This window comes from Oncorhynchus nerka, linkage group LG14 (genome assembly GCF_034236695.1).
Source record: "Oncorhynchus nerka isolate Pitt River linkage group LG14, Oner_Uvic_2.0, whole genome shotgun sequence".
Taxonomy (NCBI): Eukaryota; Metazoa; Chordata; class Actinopteri; order Salmoniformes; family Salmonidae; genus Oncorhynchus; species Oncorhynchus nerka.
In genome coordinates this window covers 95,158,283-95,182,930 of record NC_088409.1, presented here as the reverse complement: position 1 = coordinate 95,182,930, position 24,648 = coordinate 95,158,283, and the positions used below count along the sequence as shown (strand labels likewise).

General features: G+C 42.4%; 1 protein-coding gene across 4 annotated transcripts in view; it reads left to right on the top strand.

Annotated features, from left to right (window-relative positions):
- The window catches only part of LOC115122076 (neprilysin-like), a 126,865-nt gene that overhangs the window by 53,880 nt on the left and 48,337 nt on the right, over positions 1 to 24,648 (top strand). For all 4 annotated transcript variants that reach the window (XM_065000578.1, XM_065000577.1, XM_065000576.1 and 1 more), the window contains exons 5-7: positions 8,548 to 8,628; positions 8,761 to 8,856; positions 12,502 to 12,620. In XM_065000578.1, coding sequence (XP_064856650.1) covers positions 8,548 to 8,628; positions 8,761 to 8,856; positions 12,502 to 12,620 — 296 coding nt within the window. The remainder of the gene's footprint in view (positions 1 to 8,547; positions 8,629 to 8,760; positions 8,857 to 12,501; positions 12,621 to 24,648) is intronic.

Here is a 24,648-nt window from a genome sequence, read left to right as displayed (position 1 = left end):
CAGGGCGTTGGCCACACCTGGACAGTTCACATCAGGTATTAAACAGCAGGGCGTTGGCCACACCTGGACAGTTCACATCAGGTATTAAACCGCAGGGCGTTGGCCACACCTGGACAGTTCACATCAGGTAATAAACAGCAGGGCGTTGGCCACACCTGGACAGTTCACATCAGGTATTAAACCGCAGGGCGTTGGCCACACCTGGACAGTTCACATCAGGTATTAAACAGCAGGGCGTTGGCCACACCTGGACAGTTCACATCAGGTATTAAACCGCAGGGCGTTGGCCACACCTGGACAGTTCACATCAGGTATTAAACAGCAGGGCGTTGGCCACACCTGGACAGTTCACATCAGGTATTAAACCGCAGGGCGTTGGCCACACCTGGACAGTTCACATCAGGTAATAAACAGCAGGGCGTTGGCCACACCTGGACAGTTCACATCAGGTATTAAACCGCAGGGCGTTGGCCACACCTGGACAGTTCACATCAGGTATTAAACAGCAGGGCGTTGGCCACACCTGGACAGTTCACATCAGGTATTAAACAGCAGGGCGTTGGCCACACCTGGACAGTTCACATCAGGTATTAAACAGCAGGGCGTTGGCCACACCTGGACAGTTCACATCAGGTATTAAACAGCAGGGCGTTGGCCACACCTGGACAGTTCACATCAGGTATTAAACAGCAGGGCGTTGGCCACACCTGGACAGTTCACATCAGGTATTAAACAGCAGGGCGTTGGCCACACCTGGACAGTTCACATCAGGTATTAAACCGCAGGGCGTTGGCCACACCTGGACAGTTCACATCAGGTATTAAACAGCAGGGTGTTGGCCACACCTGGACAGTTCACATCAGGTATTAAAAAGTAGGGTGTTGGCCACACCTGGACAGTTTACATCAGCTATTAAACAGCAGGGCGTTGGCCACACCTGGACAGTTCACATCAGGTATTAAACAGCAGGGCGTTGGCCACACCTGGACAGTTCACATCAGGTATTAAACAGCAGGGCGTTGGCCACACCTGGACAGTTCACATCAGGTATTAAACAGCAGGGCGTTGGCCACACCTGGACAGTTCACATCAGGTATTAAACAGCAGGGCGTTGGCCACACCTGGACAGTTCACATCAGATATTAAACCGCAGGGCGTTGGCCACACCTGGACAGTTCACATCAGGTAATAAACAGCAGGGCGTTGGCCACACCTGGACAGTTCACATCAGGTATTAAACCGCAGGGCGTTGGCCACACCTGGACAGTTCACATCAGGTATTAAACAGCAGGGCGTTGGCCACACCTGGACAGTTCACATCAGGTATTAAACCGCAGGGCGTTGGCCACACCTGGACAGTTCACATCAGGTATTAAACAGCAGGGCGTTGGCCACACCTGGACAGTTCACATCAGGTATTAAACCGCAGGGCGTTGGCCACACCTGGACAGTTCACATCAGGTAATAAACAGCAGGGCGTTGGCCACACCTGGACAGTTCACATCAGGTATTAAACCGCAGGGCGTTGGCCACACCTGGACAGTTCACATCAGGTATTAAACAGCAGGGCGTTGGCCACACCTGTACAGTTCACATCAGGTATTAAACAGCAGGGCGTTGGCCACACCTGGACAGTTCACATCAGGTTTTAAACAGCAGGGCGTTGGCCACACCTGGACAGTTCACATCAGGTATTAAACAGCAGGGCGTTGGCCACACCTGGACAGTTCACATCAGGTATTAAACAGCAGGGCGTTGGCCACACCTGGACAGTTCACATCAGGTATTAAACAGCAGGGCGTTGGCCACACCTGGACAGTTCACATCAGGTATTAAACAGCAGGGCGTAAACAGTTCACATCAGGTATTAAACAGGGGCGTTGGCCACACCTGGACAGTTCACATCAGGTATTAAACAGCAGGGTGTTGGCCACACCTGGACAGTTCACATCAGGTATTAAACCGCAGGGTGTTGGCCACACCTGGACAGTTCACATCAGGTATTAAACAGCAGGGCGTTGGCCACACCTGGACAGTTCACATCAGGTATTAAACAGCAGGGCGTTGGCCACACCTGGACAGTTCACATCAGGTATTAAACAGCAGGGCGTTGGCCACACCTGGACAGTTCACATCAGGTATTAAACAGCAGGGCGTTGGCCACACCTGGACAGTTCACATCAGGTATTAAACAGCAGGGCGTTGGCCACACCTGGACAGTTCACATCAGGTATTAAACAGCAGGGCGTTGGCCACACCTGGACAGTTCACATCAGGTATTAAACAGCAGGGCGTTGGCCACACCTGGACAGTTCACATCAGGTATTAAACCGCAGGGCGTTGGCCACACCTGGACAGTTCACATCAGGTATTAAACAGCAGGGCGTTGGCCACACCTGGACAGTTCACATCAGGTATTAAACAGCAGGGCGTTGGCCACACCTGGACAGTTCACATCAGGTATTAAACAGCAGGGCGTTGGCCACACCTGGACAGTTCACATCAGGTATTAAACAGCAGGGCGTTGGCCACACCTGGACAGTTCACATCAGGTATTAAACAGCAGGGCGTTGGCCACACCTGGACAGTTCACATCAGGTATTAAACAGCAGATCTATGGACACTCTAGATTGAAATGGCTTGCACTGAGTGATAGCCCTGGTACCCACAGACACAGTAGTCTATTATTTGAGCCTGTGTGTGACGTAGCAAGTGAAATCTGAAACCACTTCAAGCTGGGATGTTCCTCCTATTAATTCATTCGCTCTTCTGACTGTCCATCAATTCCTGGCTGAACCCTATGTCACAGATACTTACAAGGCACATGCCCACAATCGTTCAACCGAAGATAGGTGTTTCATCACCGTAGCACATTCAGAGATCGATAGCCATTCATCTGAAATAACTCGGATTAAAAAAAACACTTTCTGTTTGTCATAGACAGACGAGTAATATGAGATGAAAGATGAGTTCCTAACGAGGTCTGGAAGCCAAGCTGGAGCTCTGTGACACCTTCACAGCGATGGGGCCGACGTTTCGATCAAGTGACCTTTAGATAATGTGCACATGTTTCTCTTAACACTACACATACAAATACTGTATCTATTTTACAGTAATAAGGAAGGTGATATCTCAGTTAGTAATTTATAACAATGTGATTATACTATATATTTTGTTTTGTTGATTAGGAAATGCGTCATATAAAATATTTCGTATTTTTATAATACTTGTACTGGTGTACCTGAGCTTGTGTCCTCAGAAGTGGCTACACTTCTACACTACAATTTTACACTACAATTTTAATCAGAAAGGTGAGATTTTGAACCTTTCTTGGAGTATGCAGCATTACTAGTTATTGTTCATGGCCCTCTCAGGATAATACTTACTTTTGTGGATTACATAGATGACATTTAGTTACATTTAACTGGTTTTAATTGATGGGGGAGAAAAAATTGAATACCAAAACCAACAAAGAATACGACATTTTGTCATAACGTACACTACCGGTCAAAGGTTACGACCTCTTCTTATTCGTGGCGGCAGCGTAGCCTAGTGGTTAGAGTGTAGAGGAGGTAGGTAACCTAGTGGTTAGAGTGTAGAGGAGGCAGGCAGCCTAGTGGTTAGAGTGTAGAGGAGGTAGGTAACCGAGTGGTTAGAGTGTAGAGGAGGTAGGTAGCCTAGTGGTTAGAGTGTAGAGGAGGTAGGTAGCCTAGTGGTTAGAGTGTAGAGGAGGTAGGTAACCTAGTGGTTAGAGTGTAGAGGAGGTAGGTAGCCTAGTGGTTAGAGTGTAGAGGAGGTAGGTAACCTAGTGGTTAGAGTGTAGAGGAGGTAGGTAGCCTAGTGGTTAGAGTGTGGAGGAGGTAGGTAGCCTAGTGGTTAGAGTGTAGAGGTGGTAGGTAGCCTAGTGGTTAGAGTTTAGAGGAGGTAGGTAGCCTAGTGGTTAGAGTGTAGAGGAGGTAGGTAACCTAGTCGTTAGAGTGTAGAGGAGGTAGGTAGCCTAGTGGTTAGAGTGTAGAGGAGGCAGGTAGCCTAGTGGTTAGAGTGTAGAGGAGGTAGGTAGCCTAGTGGTTAGAGTGTAGAGGAGGTAGGTAGCCTAGTGGTTAGAGTGTAGAGGTGGTAGGTAGCCTAGTGGTTAGAGTGTAGAGGAGGTAGGTAGCCTAGTGGTTAGAGTGTAGAGGTGGTAGGTAGCCTAGTGGTTATAGCATTGGACTAATAACCAAAAGGTTGCAAGATCAAACCCCCGAGCTGACAATGTATAAATCTGTCGTTCTGCCCCTGAACAGGCAGTTAACCCACTGTTCCCCTGAACAAGGCAGCTAACCCACTGTTCCCCTGAACAAGGCAGTTAACCCACTGTTCCCCTGAACAAGGCAGTTAACCCACTGTTCCCCTGAACAAGGCAGTTAACCCACTGTTCCCCTGAACAAGGCAGTTAACCCACTGTTCCCTGAACAAGGCAGTTAACCCACTGTTCCCTGAACAAGGCAGTTAACCCACTGTTCCCCTGAACAAGGCAGTTAACCCACTGTTCCCCTGAACAAGGCAGTTAACCCACTGTTCCCCTGAACAAGGCAGTTAACCCACTGTTCCCCTGAACAAGGCAGTTAACCCACTGTTCCCCTGAACAAGGCAGTTAACCCACTGTTCCCCTGAACAAGGCAGTTAACCCACTGTGTTCCTAGGCCGTCATTGAAAATAAGAATTTGTTCTTAACTGATTTGACTAGTTAAATAAATTCAATGTTTTTTCTTTATTTCCTACTATTTTTTTAAACTATTTACTCTTTTCTTCAAAACTCTGAAATAACACATGGAATCATGTACTATCCACAAAAGTGTTAAACAAATCAAAATATATTTTAGATTTTAGATTCTTCAAAGTAGCCATCCTTTGCCTTTGACAGCTTTGCACACTCCAATGGTTTTAATGACTCAAACCTAAGTGTATGTAAACTTCTGACTTCAACTGTGTATATATATATATATATATATATATATATATATATATATATACATACACGCATACAGAACATACATATAATAGACATGGTTTCAGTCTGTGAGTATCTGGAGACATTATAAAGAATAACTCTTATAAAGGTGGAAACACTGACGTGTTGACCCAAGCCTTGCTGTTGGAAAACCACGTCAGTGTCAGACTTTTAGCTGTCGCAGATGCACATCCCTTGACTTCACTGGTTTACAGTGTGCTTCCTTAGGCTTCCCGCTCGAACACACACGGATGTTATGACATCACAATGGACACGTTCCACTGCCCAGGCAATGAGATCTGGGATCTTTCCCCAATGGGATCTTTCCCCAATGGGAACTTTCCCCAATGGGATCTTTCCCCAATGGGATCTTTCCCCAATGGGATCTTTCCACAATGGGATCTTTCCCCAATGGGATCTTTCCCCAATGGGAACTTTCCCCAATGGGATCTTTCCACAATGGGAACTTTCCCCAATGGGATCTTTCCACAATGGGATCTTTCCCCAATGGGATCTTTCCACAATGGGATCTTTCCTACCACGTGTTTCCATGGCTTCAATTATTTTGGTTGAGTTTGATTGACCTCTTTACCGCATGAATGTCATTACAGACTGTCTGTCAGGCATCTCATGACATTACACAATGTTACATTATAGACTGTCTATCAGGCATCTCATGACATTACTAAATGTTACATTACAGACTGTCTGTCAGGCATCTCATGACATTTCAAAGCATCAGACAGAATGTCTGTCAGTCATACATGCTATGTAGGTCATAGAGGGTGTGACAGAATGTGCCAAATTCAAAACAACTGGGACCTCAGGAAGAATACTCTAGAAAGAGGCCAGAGTTCCCGAGTTGGATGACCGTTGAAATAAATCAAACATCGCAGTTGTTTTTTCCCCCCCAGAGTTCCCAGTTGTTTTGAAAGCACTGAAGTCGGAGATTTGAACGAGGCATCAGGCATCTTATGACATCACAGAGGGTTTGAAAGAATGTCTAAGTCAGAAATCTTATGACATCACAGAGGTTTTGAAAGAATGTCTAAGTCAGAAATCTTATGACATCACAGAGGTTTTGAAAGAATGTCTAAGTCAGAAATCTTATGACATCACAGAGGGTCAGACAGCACTAGATCTGTGCTCCATATTCAGCTCTTCAGCAACAATGCAGCTGTTTCCAGTTGTATGTACCCTAGTTGAGTCCATGTGGTGGATTTGAGGCCCGGGGGCTCTGCAGTGTTCTGTGTTGAATACATATACACAGAGGGATTGGCTCTGGGGAGACACACTTCCTGTGTAGTTCTTTTTTTTTATCAGGATGGGCCCTGAGGTTGGGGCCCAGATAAGGTCACATAATTTAAGTGTGTGTGTGTGTGTGTGTGTGTGTGTGTGTGTGTGTGTGTGTGTGTGTGTGTGTGTGTGTGTGTGTGTGTGTGTGCGCTCACGTATATGTGTTCTGGGTCTCAGGATTTTAACCACAGCACCGTAAGAGTGACAGAACCGCAGGGTTGAAAAAGACATCGAAATATCTCCTCCGCTGTCATTTCCCCCCAAAAAGTGTAAAACGAGCAAAAAGTAAAAGGAAGCCCTGAAAGCTTCCAAAGTAGGTGAACTTGTATTTAAAGGGGTGTTTGCCACACGAGCATCAGGTGGTCTTTAATCCAAACAGAATCCCCCCCCCCTCTCCCCCACATCCAGTTGTTAATCCAATCACACACATGATCTGCGCCCTTTGGCAGGAAGCGCCCTATGAAGGTTTCCTAACCCAGCGTTTCATTAACATTGCATGAGCACATAAAAAGTGTGCCCACTAGGTAATGAGACTGCAGGGGTTCTGCCCTAACCAAACCAGGGGATGACGAGAGGATTTGAGTTAAAGGGAAAGGGGAAGAATGAGAGGTGAGATGACAGAGAGCTGTTACTGTAAAAATAGAGAGAGAAAGATGGCAGAGGGCTGTTACTGTAAGAAAGAAGAGAGAGGGCAGAGAGCTGTTACTATAAGAAAGAAGAGAGAGGGCAGAGAGCTGTTACTATAAGAATGAAGAATGATTGGGGCAGAGAGCTGTTACTGTATGAAAGAAGAGGGCAGAGAGCTGTTACTGTAAGAATGAAGAATGATTGGGGCAGAGAGCTGTTACTGTATGAAAGAAGAGGGCAGAGAGCTGTTACTGTAGAAATGAAGAAAGAGGGCAGAGAGATGTTACTGTAAGAAAGAAGAGAGAGAGGGCAGAGAGCTGTTACTGTAGAAATGAAGAAAGAGGGCAGAGAGCTGTTACTATAAGAATGAAGAGAGAGAGGGGCAGAGAGCTGTTACTATAAGAATGAAGAGAGAGCGGGGCAGAGAGCTGTTACTGTAAGAATGAAGAGAGAGAGGGGCAGAGAGCTGTTACTATAAGAATGAAGAGAGAGAGGGGCAGAGAGCTGTTACTGTAAGAAAGAAGAGAGAGAGGGCAGAGAGCTCTTACTGTAAGAATGGAGAGGGGCAGAGAGCTGTTACTGTAAGAATGGAGAGAGGGGGGCAGAGAGCTGTTACTGTAAAAATGAAGAGAGGGGGGCAGAGAGCTGTTACTATAAGAATGAAGAGAGAGGGGCAGAGAGCTGTTACTGTAAGAATAGAGGGGGGCAGAGAGCTGTTACTGTAAGAATGAAGAGAGAGGGCAGAGAGCTGTTACTGTAAGAATGAAGAGAGAGGGGCAGAGAGCTGTTACTATAAGAATGAAGAGAGAGGGGCAGAGAGCTGTTACTGTAAGAATGAAGAGAGAGGGGCAGAGAGCTGTTACTATAAGAATGAAGAGAGAGGGGCAGAGAGCTGTTACTGTAAGAATGAAGAAAGAGGGCAGAGAGCTGTTACTGTAAGAATGAAGAGGGGCAGAGAGCTGTTACTGTAAGAATGAAGAGGGGCAGAGAGCTGTTACTATAAGAATGAAGAAAGAGGGCAGAGAGCTGTTACTGTAAGAATGAAGAGGGGCAGAGAGCTGTTACTATAAGAATGGAGAGGGGCAGAGAGCTGTTACTATAAGAATGGAGAGGGGCAGAGAGCTGTTACTGTAAGAATGAAGAGGGGCAGAGAGCTGTTACTGTAAGAATGGAGAATGATTGTGGCAGAGGAGAGGTAGAATTTCAGTGTGAGATTCATAAAGGGTAGAGTGAAAAAGAAAAGCTTTGTGTTAACTCCTGCACATGGATGTCGTCCTACAGTTACCAGCACGTGGAAATGACCACAGATTTAAAGCATTGGTTTTTTCCTTGCTTGTTTTTTTGTTTTTGTTTCCACAGTTCTGTGATGTTTCTCAATGTTTGTTATGTGGTGAAAAGCAGCAGACCGACAGCTCTTTGGCCCAGAGTCTGACTGTGTTCTGTCTGGTCTAAAGGGACATGTTTACAGTCCCTCTGAGGGGGACATTGTCCTCCATAACACAGCTCACATGCTCCATGTTACTCACAACACTCACAGCTCAACTCATATCCAGACCTCTTTTTGATTTTCAGTTTAAAAGCAAACATCAACACAGATGTGTTGCAAATCTATAACCTCTATCATATTTTTGTAGGTGTTCTAGAGAGAAGCGTGGAGGGGGAGGCCAGTGCCCTCACTAAAGCCAAGACCCTCTACAGATCCTGCACCAATGAGAGTGAGTCTGCTGGTCTGTTTTGTTGAGGTCAATTACGTTTCAATTCAGTAAGTCATTAAGTCCAAATAGTTGTCTACCTTTAAGCTGTGAGTTAACCTGGGTCACTTTTGTGTTTTTTTCCCCCCTCTGAAGGTCAGATTGAGAAAAGGGGCGGAGCTCCTTTACTAGACATACTTCCTAATGTGTTTGAGTGGCCAATAGCAACAGACCACTGGGAGACTGTCTATGGTGAACGACACTATGCCCTTCGACCTCTGTGTTTCCTACACCTATTTTAGTTTGTCTCTCCTCAAACCAATCCTCTCCTCTCCTCAAACCAATCCTCTCCTCTACTCAAACCAATCCTCTCCTCTCCTCAAACCAATCCTCTCCTCTCCTCAAACCAATCCTCTCCTCTCCTCAAACCAATCCTCTCCTCTCCTCAAACCAATCCTCTCCTCTCCTCAAACCAATCCTCTCCTCTCCTCAAACCAATCCTATCCTCTCCTCAAACCAATCCTCTCCTCTCCTCAAACCAATCCTCTCCTCTCCTCAAACCAATCCTCTCCTCTCCTCAAACCAATCCTCTCCTCTCCTCAAACCAATCCTCTCCTCTCCTCAAACCAATCCTCTCTTCTCCTCTCCTCAAACCAATCCTCTCCTCTCCTCAAACCAATCCTCTCTTCTCCTCTCCTCAAACCAATCCTCTCCTCTCCTCAAACCAATCCTCTCCTCTCCTCAAACCAAACCTCTCCTCTCCTCAAACCAATCCTCTCCTCTCCTCAAACCAATCCTCTCCTCTCCTCAAACCAATTATCTCCTCTCCTCAAACCAATCCTCTCCTCTCCTCAAACCAATCCTCTCCTCTCCTCAAACCAATTATATCCTCTCCTCAAACCAATTATCTCCTCTCCTCAAACCAATCCTCTCCTCTCCTCAAACCAATCCTCTCCTCTCCTCAAACCAATCCTCTCCTCTCCTCAAACCAATCCTCTCCTCTCCTCAAACCAATCCTCTCTTCTCCTCTCCTCAAACCAATCCTCTCCTCTCCTCAAACCAATCCTCTCCTCTCCTCAAACCAAACCTCTCCTCTCCTCAAACCAATCCTCTCCTCTCCTCAAACCAATCCTCTCCTCTCCTCAAACCAATTATCTCCTCTCCTCAAACCAATCCTCTCCTCTCCTCAAACCAATCCTCTCCTCTCCTCAAACCAATCCTCTCCTCTCCTCAAACCAAACCTCTCCTCTCCTCAAACCAATCCTCTCCTCTCCTCTCCTCAAACCAATCCTCTCCTCTCCTCAAACCAATCCTCTCCTCTCCTCAAACCAATTATCTCCTCTCCTCAAACCAATCCTCTCCTCTCCTCAAACCAATTATCTCCTCTCCTCAAACCAATCCTCTCCTCTCCTCAAACCAATCCTCTCCTCTCCTCAAACCAATTATCTCCTCTCCTCAAACCAATCCTCTCCTCTCCTCAAACCAATCCTCTCCTCTCCTCAAACTAATGATCTCCTCTCCTCAAACCAATTATCTCCTCTCCTCAAACCAATTATCTCCTCTCTTCTCTTCTCCTCAAACCAATTATCTCCTCTCTTCTCTTCTCCTCAAACCAATCATCTCCTCTCCTCAAACCAATCCTCTCCTCTCCTCAAACCAATCCTCTCCTCTCCTCTCCTCAAACCAATCCTCTCCTCTCCTCAAACCAATCCTCTCCTCTCCTCAAACCAATCCTCTCCTCTCCTCAAACCAATCCTCTCCTCTCCTCAAACCAATCCTATCCTCTCCTCAAACCAATCCTCTCCTCTCCTCAAACCAATCCTCTCCTCAAACCAATCATCTCCTCTCCTCAAACCAATTATCTCCTCTCCTCAAACCAATTATCTCCTCTCCTCAAACCAATCGTCTACTCAAACCAATTATCTCCTCTCCTCAAACCAATTATCTCCTCTCCTCAAACCAATCGTCTACTCAAACCAATTATCTCCTCTCCTCAAACCAATTATCTCCTCTCCTCAAACCAATCGTCTACTCAAACCAATTATCTCCTCTCCTCAAACCAATTATCTCCTCTCCTCAAACCAATCGTCTACTCAAACCAATTATCTCCTCTCCTCAAACCAATTATCTCCTCTCCTCAAACCAATCGTCTACTCAAACCAATTATCTCCTCTCCTCAAACCAATTATCTCCTCTCCTCAAACCAATCGTCTACTCAAACCAATTATCTCCTCTCCTCAAACCAATCCTCTCCTCTCCTCAAACCAATCATCTCCTCTCCTCAAACCAATCTTCTCCTCTCCTCTCCTCAAACCAATCCTCTCCTCTCCTCAAACCAATCCTCTCCTCTCCTCAAACTAATTATCTCCTCTCCTCAAACCAATTATCTCCTCTCCTCAAACCAATTATCTCCTCTCTTCTCTTCTCCTCAAACCAATCATCTCCTCTCCTCAAACCAATCCTCTCCTCTCCTCAAACCAATCCTCTCCTCTCCTCTCCTCAAACCAATCCTCTCCTCTCCTCAAACCAATCCTCTCCTCTCCTCAAACCAATCCTCTCCTCTCCTCAAACCAATCCTCTCCTCTCCTCAAACCAATCCTATCCTCTCCTCAAACCAATCCTCTCCTCTCCTCAAACCAATCCTCTCCTCAAACCAATCATCTCCTCTCCTCAAACCAATTATCTCCTCTCCTCAAACCAATTATCTCCTCTCCTCAAACCAATCGTCTACTCAAACCAATTATCTCCTCTCCTCAAACCAATTATCTCCTCTCCTCAAACCAATCGTCTACTCAAACCAATTATCTCCTCTCCTCAAACCAATCCTCTCCTCTCCTCAAACCAATCCTCTCCTCTCCTCAAACCAATCATCTCCTCTCCTCAAACCAATCCTCTCCTCTCCTCTCCTCAAACCAATCCTCTCCTCTCCTCAAACCAATCCTCTCCTCTCCTCAAACTAATTATCTCCTCTCCTCAAACCAATTATCTCCTCTCCTCAAATCAATTATCTCCTCTCTTCTCTTCTCCTCAAACCAATTATCTCCTCTCTTCTCTTCTCCTCAAACCAATCATCTCCTCTCCTCAAACCAATCCTCTCCTCTCCTCAAACCAATCCTCTCCTCTCCTCAAACCAATCCTCTCCTCTCCTCTCCTCAAACCAATCCTCTCCTCAAACCAATCCTCTCCTCTCCTCAAACCAATCCTCTCCTCTCCTCAAACCAATCCTCTCCTCTCCTCAAACCAATCCTATCCTCTCCTCAAACCAATCCTCTCCTCTCCTCAAACCAATCCTCTCCTCAAACCAATCATCTCCTCTCCTCAAACCAATTATCTCCTCTCCTCAAACCAATTATCTCCTCTCCTCAAACCAATCGTCTACTCAAACCAATTATCTCCTCTCCTCAAACCAATTATCTCCTCTCCTCAAACCAATCGTCTACTCAAACCAATTATCTCCTCTCCTCAAACCAATCCTCTCCTCTCCTCAAACCAATCATCTCCTCTCCTCAAACCAATCCTCTCCTCTCCTCAAACCAATCCTCTCCTCTCCTCAAACTAATTATCTCCTCTCCTCAAACCAATTATCTCCTCTCCTCAAACCAATTATCTCCTCTCTTCTCTTCTCCTCAAACCAATTATCTCCTCTCTTCTCTTCTCCTCAAACCAATCATCTCCTCTCCTCAAACCAATCCTCTCCTCTCCTCAAACCAATCCTCTCCTCTCCTCAAACCAATCCTCTCCTCTCCTCAAACCAATCCTCTCCTCTCCTCAAACTAATTATCTCCTCTCCTCAAACTAATTATCTCCTCTCCTCAAACCAATTATCTCCTCTCCTCAAACTAATTATCTCCTCTCTTCTCTTCTCCTCAAACCAATCCTCTCCTCTCTCCTACTTAGGGAACACATGGAAGTTGGAGGATGCCATTGCCAGACTAAATGAGAAATATGGAACTCAAGTCTTGGTTAATTTTTTTATCGGCACTGATGACAAAGACTCCAATTCACACATCATTCATGTAGGTGGCGTCACATGCACATACACTTGAACACACCATCACATGACTGTCACATGCACATACACTTGAACACACCATCACATGACTGTCACAAGCACATACACTTGAACACACCATCACATGACTGTCACATGCACATACACTTGAACACACCATCACATGACTGTCACATGCACATACACTTGAACACACCATCACATGACTGTCACATGCACATACACTTGAACACACCTACACCCCATCACATGACTGTCACATGCACATATACTTAAACACACCTACACCCCATCACATGACTGTCACATGCACATACACTTGAACACACCTACACCCCATCACATGACTGTCACATGCACATACACTTGAACACACCTACACCCCATCACATGACTGTCACATGCACATACACTTGAACACACCTACACCCCATCACATGATGTTTGTAACATGTGTTGACTCAGAGGATGTGAATACTTATCTAATCAAGATATATTAGCGTTTTATTTTTCGTTCATTTTTATTTTAATTTTAATGATTTTCTCTTCCACTTTGACATTACATGTTATTTTGTGTAGATCACAACAACAACAACAACAACAAACAGTTCAATCCATTTTAACCTTTAACCTGTTGCTTCTACTCGGGACGCTTGCGTCCCAACTAGAGCTCTGGAAATGCAAATGCGCTACGCTAAATGCTAATAGTATTAGTTAAAACTCAAAAGTTCATTAAAATACACATGCAGGGTATCGAATTAAAGCTACACTCGTTGTGAATCCAGGCAACAAGTCAGATTTTTAAAATGCTTTTCGGCGAAAGCATGAGAAGCTATTATCTGATAGCATGCAACAGCCCAAAAGACCCACAGGGGACGTAAACAAAATAATTAGCATTTCGGCGTTACACAAACCGCACAATAAAATAGAAAACATTCATTACCTTTCACCATCTTCTTTGTTGGCACTCCTAGATGTCCCATAAACACTATTTGGGTCTTTATTTCGATTAAATCGTTCCATATAAAGCCTAGATATCGTTATATGTAGACTGTGTGATAAACGAAAAAAACATTGTTTCAAAACGTAACGTCATTTTTTAAAATTCAAAAAGTCGACGATAAACTTTCACAAAACACTTCGAAATACGTTTGTAATGCAACTTTAGGTATTAGTAAACGTTAATAAGCGATAAAATTCATCAGGAGGTGATGTAAAGATCATTAGCTGTCCGTCTGGAAAAATGTCCGGCTAGAAACTCAACGAAAACATCCGGTCCTAGACCGGATTAGATACGGTGTCCTGTATGTGTTTGACCAAGAAAAAACTCGAAGGGAAATGACAAGACTCTAGACACCCTGTGGAAGCTGTAGGTACTGCAACCTCAGTCAATTAATTGTGGTTCACGTTTATCAATGGGTTCAAGTAGCGCATGGATATATTTTCCCCATTTTCAGTGATCAGTTTTTCCTGTGCTTTTCGATGTAAATGCCGTTCTGGTAAAGCCACAGCAGTGATTTAACCAGTTTTTTAAACGTCTGAGTGTTTTCTATAAGCAAATGCATATACTATATTCCTGGCATGAGTAGCAGGGCGCTGAAATGTTGCGCGATTTTTAACAGAATGTTCAAAAAAGTAGAGGGTCGACTGAAGAGGTTAACTTTGTAACACAATAAAATGTTAAGAAATCCAAGGGTGGTATACACATTGTACACACCATCACATGATAGACACATAAACACACCTGTACACAATCACATGATAGACACATAAACACACCTGTACACCATCACATGATAGACACATAAACACACCTGTACACCATCACATGATAGACACATAAACACACCTGTACACCATCACATGATAGACAAATAAACACACCTGTACACCATTATATGATAGACACATAAACACACCTGTACACCATCACATGATAGACACATAAACACACCTGTACACCATCACATGATAGACACATAAACACACCTGTACACCATCACATGATAGACACATAAACACACCTGTACATCATCACATGATAGACACATAAACACACCTGTATACCATCACATGATAGACACATAAACACACCTGTACACCATTATATAATAGACACATAAACACACCTGTACACCATCACATGATAGACACATAAACACACCTGTACATCATCACATGATAGACACGTAAACACACCTGTACACCATCACATGATAGACACATAAACACACCTGTACCCCATTATATGATAGACACATAAACACACCTGTACATCATCACATGATAGACACATAAACACACCTGTACACCATCACATGATAGACACATAAACACACCTGTACACCATCACATGATAGACACATAAACACACCTGTACACCATCACATGATAGACACATAAACACACCTGTACCCCATTATATGATAGACACATAAACACACCTGTACACCATCACATGATAGACACATAAACACACCTGTACACCATCACATGATAGACACATAAACACACCTGTACCCCATTATATGATAGACACATAAACACACCTGTACCCCATTATATGATAGACACATAAACACACCTGTACATCATCACATGATAGACACATAAACACACCTGTACACCATCACATGATAGACACATAAACACACCTGTACACCATCACATGATAGACACATAAACACACCTGTACACCATCACATGATAGACACATAAACACACCTGTACACCATCACATGATAGACATGTAAACACATGATAGACACATGTACACCATCACATGATAGACACATAAACACACCTGTACACCATCACATGATAGACACATAAACACACCTGTACACCATCACATGATAGACACATAAACACACCTGTACACCATCACATGATAGACACATAAACACACCTGTACACCATCACATGATCACATGATAGACACATAAACACACCTGTACACCATCACATGATAGACACATAAACACACCTGTACACCATCACATGATAGACACATAAACACACCTGTACACCATCACATGATAGACACATAAACACACCTGTACACCATCACATGATAGACACATAAACACACCTGTACACCATCACATGATAGACACATAAACACACCTGTACACCATCACATGATAGACACATAAACACACCTGTACACCATCACATGATAGACACATAAACACACCTGTACACCATCACATGATAGACACATAAACACACCTGTACACCATCACATGATAGACACATAAACACACCTGTACACCATCACATGATAGACACATAAACACACCTGTACACCATTATATGATAGACACATAAACACACCTGTACATCATCACATGATAGACACATAAACACACCTGTACACCATCACATGATAGACACATAAACACACCTGTACACCATCACATGATAGACACATAAACACACCTGTACCCCATTATATGATAGACACATAAACACACCTGTACACCATCACATGATAGACACATAAACACACCTGTAAACACACCTGTACACCATCACATGATAGACACATAAACACACCTGTACCCCATTATATGATAGACACATAAACACACCTGTACATCATCACATGATAGACACATAAACACACCTGTACCCCATTATATGATAGACACATAAACACACCTGTACACCATTATATGATAGACACATAAACACACCTGTACACCATCACATGATAGACACATAAACACACCTGTACACCATCACATGATAGACACATAAACACACCTGTACACCATCACATGATAGACACATAAACACACCTGTACACCATCACATGATAGACACATAAACACACCTGTACATCATCACATGATAGACACATAAACACACCTGTATACCATCACATGATAGACACATAAACACACCTGTACACCATCACATGATAGACACATAAACACACCTGTACACCATCACATGATAGACACATAAACACACCTGTACCCCATTATATGATAGACACATAAACACACCTGTACATCATCACGATAGACACATAAACACACCTGTACCCCATTATATGATAGACACATAAACACACCTGTACCCCATTATATGATAGACACATAAACACACCTGTACATCATCACATGATAGACACATAAACACACCTGTACACCATCACATGATAGACACATAAACACACCTGTACACCATCACATGATAGACACATAAACACACCTGTACACCATCACATGATAGACACATAAACACACCTGTACCCCATTATATGATAGACACATAAACACACCTGTACATCATCACATGATAGACACATAAACACACCTGTACACCATCACATGATAGACACATAAACACACCTGTACACCATCACATGATAGACACATAAACACACCTGTACACCATCACATGATAGACACATAAACACACCTGTACACCATCACATGATAGACACATAAACACACCTGTACACCATCACATGATAGACACATAAACACACCTGTACACCATCACATGATAGACACATAAACACACCTGTACACCATCACATGATAGACACATAAACACACCTGTACACCATCACATGATAGACACATAAACACACCTGTACACCATCACATGATAGATAGACACATAAACACACCTGTACACCATCACATGATAGACACATAAACACACCTGTACACCATCACATGATAGACACATAAACACACCTGTACATCCATCACATGATAGACACATAAACACACCTGTACACCATCACATGATAGACACATAAACACACCTGTACACCATTATATGATAGACACATAAACACACCTGTATACCATCACATGATAGACACATAAACACACCTGTACACCATCACATGATAGACACATAAACACACCTGTACACCATCATCATGATAGACACATAAACACACCTGTACACCATCACATGATAGACACATAAACACACCTGTACACCATCACATGATAGACACATAAACACACCTGTACCCCATTATATGATAGATAGACACATAAACACACCTGTATACCATTATATGATAGACACATAAACACACCTGTACACCATCACATGATAGACACATAAACACACCTGTACACCATCACATGATAGACACATAAACACACCTGTACATCATCACATGATAGACACATAAACACACCTGTACACCATCACATGATAGACACATAAACACACCTGTACACCATTATATGATAGACACATAAACACACCTGTACCCCATTATATGATAGACACATAAACACACCTGTACACCATCACATGATAGACACATAAACACACCTGTACACCATTATATGATAGACACATAAACACACCTGTACACCATCACATGATAGACACATAAACACACCTGTACATCATCACGATAGACACATAAACACACCTGTACCCCATTATAAACACACCTGATCACATGATAGACACATAAACACACCTGTACACCATGTACACCATCATATGATAGACACATAAACACACCTGTACACCATCACATGATAGACACATAAACACACCTGTACACCATCACATGATAGACACATAAACACACCTGTACATCATCACATGATAGACACATAAACACACCTGTACACCATCACATGATAGACACATAAACACACCTGTACACCATTATATGATAGACACATAAACACACCTGTATACCATCACATGATAGACACATAAACACACCTGTACACCATCACATGATAGACACATAAACACACCTGTACACCATTATATGATAGACACATAAACACACCTGTACACCATCACATGATAGACACATAAACACACCTGTACATCATCACGATAGACACATAAACACACCTGTACCCCATTATATGATAGACACATAAACACACGTGTACCCCATTATATGATAGACACATAAACACACCTGTACACCATCACATGATAGACACATAAACACACCTGTACACCATCACATGATAGACACATAAACACACCTGTACATCATCACATGATAGACACATAAACACACCTGTACACCATCACATGATAGACACATAAACACACCTGTACACCATTATATGATAGACACATAAACACACCTGTACCCCATTATATGATAGACACATAAACACACCTGTACACCATCACATGATAGACACATAAACACACCTGTACACCATCACATGATAGACACATAAACACACCTGTACATCATCACATGATAGACACATAAACACACCTGTACACCATCACATGATAGACACATAAACACACCTGTACACCATCACATGATAGACACATAAACACACCTGTACACCATCACATGATAGACACATAAACACACCTGTACACCATCACATGATAGACACATAAACACACCTGTACACCATCACATGATAGACACATAAACACACCTGTACATCATCACATGATAGACACATAAACACACCTGTATACCATCACATGATAGACACATAAACACACCTGTACACCATTATATAATAGACACATAAACACACCTGTACACCATCACATGATAGACACATAAACACACCTGTACCCCATCACATGATAGACACATAAACACACCTGTACCCCATTATATGATAGACACATAAACACACCTGTACCCCATCACATGATAGACACATAAACACACCTGTACCCCATTATATGATAGACACATAAACACACCTGTACACCATTATATGATAGACACATAAACACACCTGTACACCATTATATGATAGACACATAAACACACCTGTACACCATCACATGATAGACACATAAACACACCTGTACATCATCACATGATAGACACATAAACACACCTGTACACCATCACATGATAGACACATAAACACACCTGTACCCCATTATATGATAGACACATAAACACACCTGTACATCATCACATGATAGACACATAAACACACCTGTACCCCATTATATGATAGACACATAAACACACCTGTACATCATCACATGATAGACACATAAACACACCTGTACACCATCACATGATAGACACATAAACACACCTGTACACCATCACATGATAGACACATAAACACACCTGTACCCCATTATATGATAGACACATAAACACACCTGTACCCCATTATATTATAGACACATAAACACACCTGTACCCCATTATATGATAGACACATAAACACACCTGTACACCATCACATGATACATGATGACACATAAACACACCTGTACACCATTATATGATAGATAGACACATAAACACACCTGTACACCATCACATGATAGACACATAAACACACCTGTACACCATCACATGATAGACACATAAACACACCTGTACACCATTATATGATAGACACATAAACACACCTGTACATCATCACATGATAGACACATAAACACACCTGTACCCCATTATATGATAGACACATAAACACACCTGTACATCATCACATGATAGACACATAAACACACCTGTACACCATCACATGATAGACACATAAACACACCTGTACCCATCATATGATAGACACATAAACACACCTGTACATCAGATAGACACATAAACCACCTGTACACCATCATATGATAGACACATAAACACACCTGTACACCATCACATGATAGACACATAAACACACCTGTACACCATCACATGATAGACACATAAACACACCTGTACCCATTATATGATAGACACATAAACACACCTGTACACCATCACATGATAGACACATAAACACACCTGTACACCCATTATATGATAGACACATAAACACACCTGTACATCATCACATGATAGACACATAAACACACCTGTACACCATCACATGATAGACACATAAACACACCTGTACACCATCACATGATAGACACATAAACACACCTGTACACCATCACATGATAGACACATAAACACACCTGTACACCATCACATGATAGACACATAAACACACCTGTACACCATGATAGACACATAAACACACCTGTACACCATCACATGATAGACACATAAACACACCTGTACACCATCACATGATAGACACATAAACACACCTGTACACCATCACATGATAGACACATAAACACACCTGTACACCATCACATGATAGACACATAAACACACCTGTACACCATCACATGATAGACACATAAACACACCTGTACACCATCACATGATAGACACATAAACACACCTGTACACCATCACATGATAGACACATAAACACACCTGTACACCATCACATGATAGACACATAAACACACCTGTACCCCATCACATGATAGACCATCACATGATAGACACATAAACACACCTGTACACCATCACATGATAGACACATAAACACACCTGTACACCATCACATGATAGACACATAAACACACCTGTACACCATCACATGATAGACACATAAACACACCTGTACACCATCACATGATAGACACATAAACACACCTGTACACCATTATATGATAGACACATAAACACACCTGTACCCCATTATATGATAGACACATAAACACACCTGTACCCATCACATGATAGACACATAAACACACCTGTACACCATCACATGATAGACACATAAACACACCTGTACACCATCACATGATAGACACATAAACACACCTGTACACCATCACATGATAGACACATAAACACACCTGTACACCATCACATGATAGACACATAAACACACCTGTACACCATCACATGATAGACACATAAACACACCTGTACCCCATCACATGATAGACACATAAACACACCTGTACATCATCACATGATAGACACATAAACACACCTAGACACATAAACACACCTGTACCCCATCATATGATAGACACATAAACACACCTGTACACCATCACATGATAGACACATAAACACACCTGTACACCATCACATGATAGACACATAAACACACCTGTACACCATCACATGATAGACACATAAACACACCTGTACACCATCACATGATAGACACATAAACACACCTGTACACCATCACATGATAGACACATAAACACACCTGTACACCCATCACATGATAGACACATAAACACACCTGTACACCATCACATGATAGACACATAAACACACCTGTACACCATCACATGATAGACACATAAACACACCTGTACACCATTATATGATAGACACATAAACACACCTGTACACCATCACATGATAGACACATAAACACACCTGTAAACCCCATTATATGATAGACACATAAACACACCTGTACATCATCACATGATAGACACATAAACACACCTGTACACCATTATATGATAGACACATAAACACACCTGTACACATAAACCATGTACATGATAGACACATAAACACACCTGTACACCATCACATGATAGACACATAAACACACCTGTACCCCATTATATGATAGACACATAAACACACCTGTACATCATCACATGATAGACACATAAACACACCTGTACATCATCACATGATAGACACATAAACACACCTGTACACCATCACATGATAGACACATAAACACACCTGTACACCATCACATGATAGACACATAAACACACCTGTACACCATCACATGATAGACACATAAACACACCTGTACACCATCACATGATAGACACATAAACACACCTGTACACCATCACATGATAGACACATAAACACACCTGTACACCATCACATGATAGACACATAAACACACCTGTACATCATCACATGATAGACACATAAACACACCTGTATACCATCACATGATAGACACATAAACACACCTGTACACCATTATATAATAGACACATAAACACACCTGTACACCATCACATGATAGACACATAAACACACCTGTACCCCATTATATGATAGACACATAAACACACCTGTACATCATCACATGATAGACACATAAACACACCTGTACCCCATTATATGATAGACACATAAACACACCTGTACACCATCACATGATAGACACATAAACACACCTGTATCACATGATAGACACATAAACACACCTGTACATGATAGACACATAAACACACCTGTACCCCATTATATGATAGACACATAAACACACCTGTACACCATCACATGATAGACACATAAACACACCTGTACACCATCACATGATAGACACATAAACACACCTGTACCCCATTATATGATAGACACATAAACACACCTGTACCCCATTATATTATAGACACATAAACACACCTGTACCCCATTATATGATAGACACATAAACACACCTGTACACCATCACATGATAGACACATAAACACACCTGTACCCCATTATATGATAGACACATAAACACACCTGTACACATAAACACACCTGTACACCATCACATGATAGACACATAAACACACCTGATACACATAAACACACCTGTACACCATCATCACATGATAGACACATAAACACACCTGTATACCATCACATGATAGACACATAAACACACCTGTACATCATCACATGATAGACACATAAACACACCTGTACCCCATTATATGATAGACACATAAACACACCTGTACATCATCACATGATAGACACATAAACACACCTGTACCCCATTATATGATAGACACATAAACACACCTGTACACCATCACATGATAGACACATAAACACACCTGTACACCATCACATGATAGACACATAAACACACCTGTACACCATCACATGATAGACACATAAACACACCTGTACCCCATCACATGATAGACACATAAACACACCTGTACATCATCACATGATAGACACATAAACACACCTGTACACCATCACATGATAGACACATAAACACACCTGTACACCATCACATGATAGACACATAAACACACCTGTATTATATGATAGACACATAAACACACCTGTACACCATCACATGATAGACACATAAACACACCTGTACACCATCACATGATAGACACATAAACACACCTGTACACCATCATCACATGATAGACACATAAACACACCTGTACACCATCACATGATAGACATAAACACACCTATATGATAGACACATAAACACACCTGTACACCATCACATCACATGATAGACACATAAACACACCTGTACACCATCACATGATAGACACATAAACACACCTGTACACCATCACATGATAGACACATAAACACACCTGTACACCATTATATGATAGACACATAAACACACCTGTACACCATCACATGATAGACACATAAACACACCTGTACCCCATTATATGATAGACACATAAACACACGTGTACACCACATCACATGATAGACACATAAACACACCTGTACACCATCACATGATAGACACATAAACACACGTGTACCCCATCACACGATAGACACATAAACACACCTGTACACCATCACATGATAGACACATAAACACACCTGTACACCATCACATGATAGACACATAAACACACCTGTACACCATCACATGATAGACACATAAACACACCTGTACACCATTATATGATAGACACATAAACACACCTGTACACCATCACATGATAGACACATAAACACACCTGTACACCATCACATGATAGACACATAAACACACCTGTACACCATCACATGATAGACACATAAACACACCTGTACACCATCACATGATAGACACATAAACACACCTGTATACCATCACATGATAGACACATAAACACACCTGTACACCATCACATGATAGACACATAAACACACCTGTACACCATCACATGATAGACACATAAACACACCTGTATACCATCACATGATAGACACATAAACACACCTGTACACCATCACATGATAGACACATAAACACACCTGTACCCCACCATCACATGATAGACACATAAACACACCTGTACACCATCACATGATAGACACATAAACACACCTGTACCCCATTATATGATAGACCCATTATATGATAGACACATAAACACACCTGTACATCACACACCTGATAGACACATAAACACCTGTACCTGTACACATAAACACATCACATCATCACATG